The sequence below is a fragment of the Procambarus clarkii genome, chromosome 89, assembly GCF_040958095.1.
Source record: "Procambarus clarkii isolate CNS0578487 chromosome 89, FALCON_Pclarkii_2.0, whole genome shotgun sequence".
In the NCBI taxonomy this organism is placed as follows: domain Eukaryota; kingdom Metazoa; phylum Arthropoda; class Malacostraca; order Decapoda; family Cambaridae; genus Procambarus; species Procambarus clarkii.
The window spans coordinates 5938187-5946133 of NC_091238.1; the positions used below are offsets into that span (position 1 = coordinate 5938187).

Consider the following 7947-nt stretch of genomic DNA (forward strand, 5'->3'; position numbering starts at 1 on the left):
CACCACGGACCGAGATGTCATCAATGCCTCGACTATGACAGGTGTGGGTTGGGCCTCTACCAACCAGCCACGTAATTGTCATCTATAGTGTCTAGTGTGCGAACACTTAAGTGCCCAGTCAATCCTCCCTGGCCAGGATTCGAAACCAGACCAAATCACTGGCGGTGTGCGGGTGTTTCCGGTGAGCCACTCTCTTAAAACTGTCAAGGTTATACCCCGAGTGTTTCTCACCATAGTATATGTTACCAAGTCTACGGCTGGGGAACATTTCTGGGGTACAAGACGGCTGAACCTGCGCGAATGGCAACACTTAGCGAGGGCGGGGCGGGTCTGGTGAGGGCGGGGCGGGTCTGGTGAGGGCGGGGCAGGTCTGGCGAGGGCGGGGCAGGTCTGGCGAGGGCGGGGCGGGTCTAGCGAGGGCGGGGCGGGTCTGGCGAGGGCGGGTCGGGTCTGGTGAGGGCGGGGCAGGTCTGGTGAGGGCGGGGCAGGTCTGGCGAGGGCGGGGCGGGTCTAGCGAGGGCGGGGCGGGTCTGGCGAGGGCGGGTCGGGTCTGGTGAGGGCGGGGCAGGTCTGGTGAGGGCGGGGCAGGTCTGGCGAGGGCGGGGCGGGTCTGGCGAGGGCGGGGCGGGTCTGGCGAGGGCGGGTCGGGTCTGGCGAGGGCGGGGCGGGTCTGGTGAGGGCGGGGCGGGTCTGGCGAGGGCGGGGCGGGTCTGGCGAGGGCGGGGCGGGTCTGGCGAGGGCGGGGCGGGTCTGGTGAGGGCGGGGCGGGTCTGGTGAGGGCGAGGCGGGTCTGGTGAGGGCGAGGCGGGTCTGGTGAGGGCGAGGCGGGTCTGGTGAGGGCGGGGCGGGTCTGGTGAGGGCGGGGCGGGTCTGGTGAGGGCGGGGCGGGTCTGGCGAGGGCGGGGCGGGTCTGGTGAGGGCGGGGGCGGGTCTGGCGAGGGCGGGGCGGGTCTGGCGAGGGCGGGTCTGGCAAGAGCGAGGCTGGGAATGAAGTAATTGCCAAGAGGCAGAAAAATAAGGACTTGTTAAGGAGAAAATTAGCGGCGTGGCCTGAACTCTGAAGATAATCACACTCACCCAACAAAAACACCATCAGAACGGTTAGGTAATATTTACAGCGGTGTTATATTAAGCAGAAAACAAGAGAGCTACACCAGGCAGTTACGTAATTACTTACGGAACCTCTACATCTTTCCTCGATTATTGTCAGTCATTATTTATTAAACTGCTTACCAGTAGCCCAAATGTTCAATCCGAGGGTAATTATTGTAATGAACCGGCTCCTAGCACTTCAGAATTATCAAACTGTTTAATTAATGCAAAGAAATCGAGAAAACGATCTACAGGTTTCGTAAATCCTTGTTGAATCCTAACCGTGGATTATATATTCTTCTCTGATTCATTACCATTCTTATTAGAGCCTGGGACGGTAGCACAGTGGTCTACGTCCACAACTCACAACCCGGGTTCAATCTCCGGGCAGGACAGAAATGATTGGCTACGTTTCCTTTCACCTGATGCACCTGTTCTTTTGGCAGTAGCCTGTGCACGCAGGAAATAGGAAACTGTTGTGGGAAGCATCCTGGGCAAGCTCAGGCAATGGCCTGATGAGGGGAGGAAGGGGGGTGGGGGGGGGGAATCCTCGGCCTGCCTAACAGGCCTATTAAGGTTATCTGGGGCTCCCATTGGCCAACGACTGACTATGCCTACACGAGTTCTCTAGCTCATAGGTCCTCTTCCAGACACATGCTCCGGACACATACAGCCACACATGCTCCGGACACATATAGCCACACATGCTCCGGACACATATAGCCACACATGCTCAGGACACATACTACAACACATGCTCCGGACACATACTGCAATAAGAGCATGACAAAATGTGAAGTCAGACTTTTACGTATGCTCACTGGAACTCTTTCGTTCGCTTCCATTAGTTTTCGCTCACGTTCCCACTGATTCAATATTAAATACCTGTTTTTCCCAACTGGCTGACGCATCTGAAATGTTTTTTGGGACATTCCGTTCGTTATAGCCAGTGGTTTGTTATTACGTTATCGCCAGAGATCGTTATTGTTTAGTTATCGCCAGAGTTCGTTATCATTTCGTTACCTTGAAATAGATTTTTAATAGCGCATAAAGATTTGATGTAGGTACAGTAAACGGGCGCCCAGTTCAACTATACACAGTCAGCCACTGTTAAACAGGACCCCAATCTCGCTATCTACAGTAAACGGGACTCCGGTTTTGCTACATGCACTCACCCATCGGTAACCAGGATCCCGGTCCAGTTATATCCAGTCAGCTACCGAGAAACTGGACCCAGAATTCTGTTATACATAAACTCAGCCACCAAAAAATTGGACCCAGAATTCTGTTATACATAAACTCAGCCACGAAAAAACTGGACCTCTGTCTATCTATATACTATCCGTCACCGATAAACTGTAGTCAAGTACAGTTATATGCAGTCAGCCACATAAAAAAAGAGGACCCACTGTCTCACTATATATAACCTGGCACTGGTAAATAGGACCCCCTAGTTCAATTTACCAGTGTCATTTACATACAGTCTTTGTAAATGTCCAGACAATATTTACATACAGTCAGTTACTGGTGTATAGGACCCCTTGTACCACTGTATGCACTCACCCTCCGGTATATAGGATCCCCTTTCCAAGTGACGGAGATCCCTTAATACCTTAAATAAATTCCTAAAAAAAAAATAAAATCCCTTACTGCTTGACTCATAAAAATTTTCTGCCGTCACATAACCTTAACCTCAATAACTTGCGCTTGAAAATATCCTTTTATAGCATAGCAAGACTCAGTTTTTACTCTTTATTTAGTTTAACAGTAGAATCTCGTACAATTCTGGCTGACTTTTAGAACAACAACTGGATATATTGTTTGGCTTTAACATAAAAGTAAGGCAAGCGAGGAATTTATTTACATACGTTGACAGAGACATTAACACCTGTCCATATATTGCACTTGAGAATTAATATTTGACCATGTAATGGACATGAGATGATATAATCTCCGTTATCATCTTACAAGGAAGGGATGCGGCGCGCCTTGCACCCAAATGCTTAGCCTGCTGGGAAGACGGGACACCACGAGCGTAGCTCTCATCCTGTAACTACACTTAGGTAATTACACTTAGGTAATTACTGCATCAGTGAAGAGGTAAAGCAGATTGGTATCAAACTCAACCCCACCAAGACGAAAGCCATGCCTATAAAAACAGTGAAGCCCAACAACCAAGTCAAAGTACAGGATCAACCAACTGATTGGGTGGACACTTATCAGTATCTAGGAATACTCCTGGACACACATGAAATTTTAATGCTGAGGTCACTTACTTGAGAGAGCGAACTGCGGCCCGGACGGCAATCCTCAGGTCGCTAACCTCCCATCAACACAGCCACTCTTCAGGTCAAAAAAGGTGTCCAGCAGCTGGAGACCCTCATAAACACTGTCAAGCAGTATCCCTCCCCCCACGATAACAGCCTGACGATTAAATACGACCTCAGCACACAGTATACATTTACTAAAAAAAATTCTACCACTTACGGGTTATTCATGCCCGTACCACCTCTTGGGTGGCATAATCTCCATCAGTCAATCATATAATAATCATTTTAGAGGTACAACACAACGACCTGTGCCAGGTAAGTCCACTACGGGCTCACCATAGCCCGTGCTACTTGCCCCGCTCCTGTGCCAGGTAAGTTACGGGCTCACCATAGCCCGTGCTACTTGCCCCGCTCCTGTGCCAGGTAAGTCCACTACGGGCTCACCATAGCCCGTGCTACTTGCCCCGCTCCTGTGCCAGGTAAGTTACGGGCTCACCATAGCCCGTGCTACTTGCCCCGCTCCTGTGCCAGGTAAGTTACGGGCTCACCATAGCCCGTGCTACTTGGAACTTGTTCCGAGTAGCTGAATCTACAACAACAAATACAACACAACGACATAACCCACACAGGAGACACACCAACAACGACATAACCCACACAGGAGACACACCAACAACGACATAACCCACACAGGAGACACACCAACAACGACATAACCCACACAGGAGACACACCAACAACGACGTAACCCACACAGGAGACACACCAACAACGACACAACCCACACAGGAGACACACCAACAACGACACAACCCACACAGGAGACACACCAACAACGACATAACCCACACAGGAGACACACCAACAACGACATAACCCACACAGGAGACACACCAACAACGACATAACCCACACAGGAGACACACCAACAACGACATAACCCACACAGGAGACACACCAACAACGACATAACCCACACAGGAGACACACCAACAACGACATAACCCACACAGGAGACACACCAACAACGACATAACCCACACAGGAGACACACCAACAACGACACAATACAGAACACCGACCACAAAATAGTCAAGGCAAAAAATCTACCGAAGTTCAGTAAAGAAACTGGCCAAAACAGGAGTGGAGGAGGCTTATTGGAGTAAAAGGGCGGGAGTGGGTTTAATAATTAAGGCGCGGGGGCCCAGCTGGGGCTGGGGGAAGGCCTCTATTATAACTTTGGTAATTACCGCTTTCTTGGTGTCTTCTCCAAGTCCGGGATTAATAGTGGTGCGCGGAGGGGGCCCCCTATTATGTCAGCCGTCAGCCTGGCATGTTGCTGGGGTACACTGTCAGTTATGTCAGCCTGGCATGTTGCTGGGGTACACTGTCAGTTATGTCAGCCTGGCATGTTGCTGGGGTACACTGTCAGTTATGTTAGCCTGGCATGTTGCTGGGGTACACTGTCAGTTATGTCAGCCTGACATGTTGCTGGGGTACACTGTCAGTTATGTCAGCCTGGCATGTTGCTGGGGTACACTGTCAGTTATGTCAGCCTGGCATGTTGCTGGGGTACACTGTCAGTTATGTCAGCCTGGCATGTTGCTGGGGTACACTGTCAGTTATGTCAGCCTGGCATGTTGCTGGGTACACTGTCAGTTATGTCAGCCTGGCATGTTGCTGGGGTACACTCAGTTATGTCAGCCTGACATGTTGCTGGGGTACACTGTCAGTTATGTCAGCCTGGCATGTTGCTGGGGTACACTGTCAGTTATGTCAGCCTGGCATGTTGCTGGGGTACACTGTCAGTTATGTCAGCCTGGCATGTTGCTGGGGTACACTCAGTTATGTCAGCCTGACATGTTGCTGGGGTACACTGTCAGTTATGTCAGCCTGGCATGTTGCTGGGGGTACACTGTCAGTTATGTCAGCCTGGCATGTTGCTGGGGTACACTGTCAGTTATGTCAGCCTGGCATGTTGCTGGGGTACACTGTCAGTTATGTCAGCCTGGCATGTTGCTGGGGGTACACTGTCAGTTATGTCAGCCTGGCATGTTGCTGGGGGTACACTGTCAGTTATGTCAGCCTGGCATGTTGCTGGGGGTACACTGTCAGTTATGTCAGTCTGGCATGTTGCTGGGGTACACTGTCAGTTATGTCAGCCGTCAGCCTGGCATGTTGCTGGGGTACACTGTCAGTTATGTCAGCCTGGCATGTTGCTGGGGTACACTGTCAGTTATGTCAGCCTGGCATGTTGCTGGGGGTACACTGTCAGTTATGTCAGCCTGGCATGTTGCTGGGGGTACACTGTCAGTTATGTCAGTCTGGCATGTTGCTGGGGGTACACTGTCAGTTATGTCAGCCTGGCATGTTGCTGGGTACACTGTCAGTTATGTCAGTCTGGCATGTTGCTGGGGTACACTGTCAGTTATGTCAGCCTGGCATGTTGCTGGGGTACACTGTCAGTTATGTCAGCCTGGCATGTTGCTGGGGTACACTGTCAGTTATGTCAGCCTGGCATGTTGCTGGGGGTACACTGTCAGTTATGTCAGCCTGGCATGTTGCTGGGGTACACTGTCAGTTATGTCAGCCTGGCATGTTGCTGGGGGTACACTGTCAGTTATGTCAGCCTGGCATGTTGCTGGGTACACTGTCAGTTATGTCAGTCTGGCATGTTGCTGGGGTACACTGTCAGTTATGTCAGCCTAGCATGTTGCTGGGGTACACTGTCAGTTATGTCAGCCTGGCATGTTGCTGGGGTACACTGTCAGTTATGTCAGCCTGGCATGTTGCTGGGGGTACACTGTCAGTTATGTCAGCCTGGCATGTTGCTGGGGTACACTGTCAGTTATGTCAGCCTGGCATGTTGCTGGGGTACACTGTCAGTTATGTCAGCCTGGCATGTTGCTGGGGTACACTGTCAGTTATGTCAGCCTGGCATGTTGCTGGGGTACACTGTCAGTTATGTCAGCCTGGCATGTTGCTGGGGGTACACTGTCAGTTATGTCAGCCTGGCATGTTGCTGGGGTACACTGTCAGTTACGTCAGCCTGGCATGTTGCTGGGGTACACTGTCAGTTACGTCAGCCTGGCATGTTGCTGGGGTACACTGTCAGTTATGTCAGCCTGGCATGTTGCTGGGGGTACACTGTCAGTTATGTCAGCCTGGCATGTTGCTGGGGTACACTGTCAGTTATGTCAGCCTGGCATGTTGCTGGGGTACACTGTCAGTTATGTCAGCCTGGCATGTTGCTGGGGGTACACTGTCAGTTATGTCAGCCTGGCATGTTGCTGGGGTACACTGTCAGTTATGTCAGCCTGGCATGTTGCTGGGGGTACACTGTCAGTTATGTCAGCCTGGCATGTTGCTGGGGTACACTGTCAGTTATGTCAGCCTGGCATGTTGCTGGGGTACACTGTCAGTTATGTCAGCCGTCAGCCTGGCATGTTGCTGGGTACACTGTCAGTTATGTCAGCCTGGCATGTTGCTGGGGTACACTGTCAGTTATGTCAGTCGTCAGCCGATGGATGGTTGAGCAGATAGACGGAGAGACAGACGGACAGACCCGGGCAACGCCGGGTACCCGGATAAAATATATATATATATATATATATATATATATATATATATATATATATTATATATATATATATATATATATATATATAATTACAATATTTTCCAAGCTGGTATTACATAGTGAATGTGAGGAAGATACCGTCCCCTCCACCGACAATATACTGCTCTCCGGTAATTAAGAAACTGAGAGAATTGTGCCCGAGAAGTTAGTTAAACTTAGCGCTTACATCTGAAGGACTTTCGTAGTCTTAGTGCCTGGTGGTCCATGTGTCCCGTGTGGTGGCTGGTGGTCCATGTGTCCCGTGTGGTGCCTGGTGGTCCATGTGTCCCGTGTGGTGGCTGGTGGTCCATGTGTCCCTTGTGGTGGCTGGTGGTCCATGTGTCCCTTGTGGTGGCTGGTGGTCCATGTGTCCCTTGTGGTGGCTGGTGGTCCATGTGTCCCGTGTGGTGGCTGGTGGTCCATGTGTCCCTTGTGGTGGCTGGTGGTCCATGTGTCCCGTGTGGTGGCTGGTGGTCCATGAATCACATGAACCAAGGGAGGGGAGGAACGGACCTCATGGTAAAAAAAACTTAAGATCGGATTTAAATGAATTAAAAAAAATAATGAAATGAAGACAGTGGTATAATCAAAGAAGAGAAACAGTTGTGTTCTGTGCCTCACCAGTAACAGAACGCCCCCCCCCTGCCAGAACCTGGCATAGATTTAGTCTTTATTATAAGAAGAAATGTTGAGGAAAAAAGGCATTACAATTACCTTAACTACGCCATTAGAAAATTTCATTTACATAAAAAATATAACCATGAAATGCAAATCAAGCCAAAGTAACAGAAATATACACATTATACATTACAAAACATATAAACATTGGAAAAACATAAATATTGCAAGATATAAACACTGCAAGAGGTAAAAATATTGCTAGAAGTAAATATAGCTATTACAAGCGTTTAAATTTATCTTGCCATATCTTTTTTCAGGAAAAAATATTTTTCCTGTGTAAATTGG

At 49.9% G+C, this 7947-nt stretch overlaps 1 protein-coding gene across 1 annotated transcript; it reads right to left on the reverse strand.

The window, feature by feature from the left end:
• Positions 1–310: 310 nt before the first annotated feature.
• On the reverse strand, positions 311–1093 carry LOC123773284 (uncharacterized). Its single transcript, XM_045766895.2, has one exon. The coding sequence runs from the start codon at positions 1091–1093 to the stop codon at positions 311–313; it is 783 nt and encodes a 260-aa protein (XP_045622851.2).
• Between the last annotated feature and the right edge of the window lie 6854 nt (positions 1094–7947).

Coding starts and splice junctions, on each gene's coding strand:
- LOC123773284 (XM_045766895.2), bottom strand. CDS start 1,093: ATGGTGTTTTTGTTGGGTGAGTGTGATTATCTTCAGAGTTCAGGCCAC.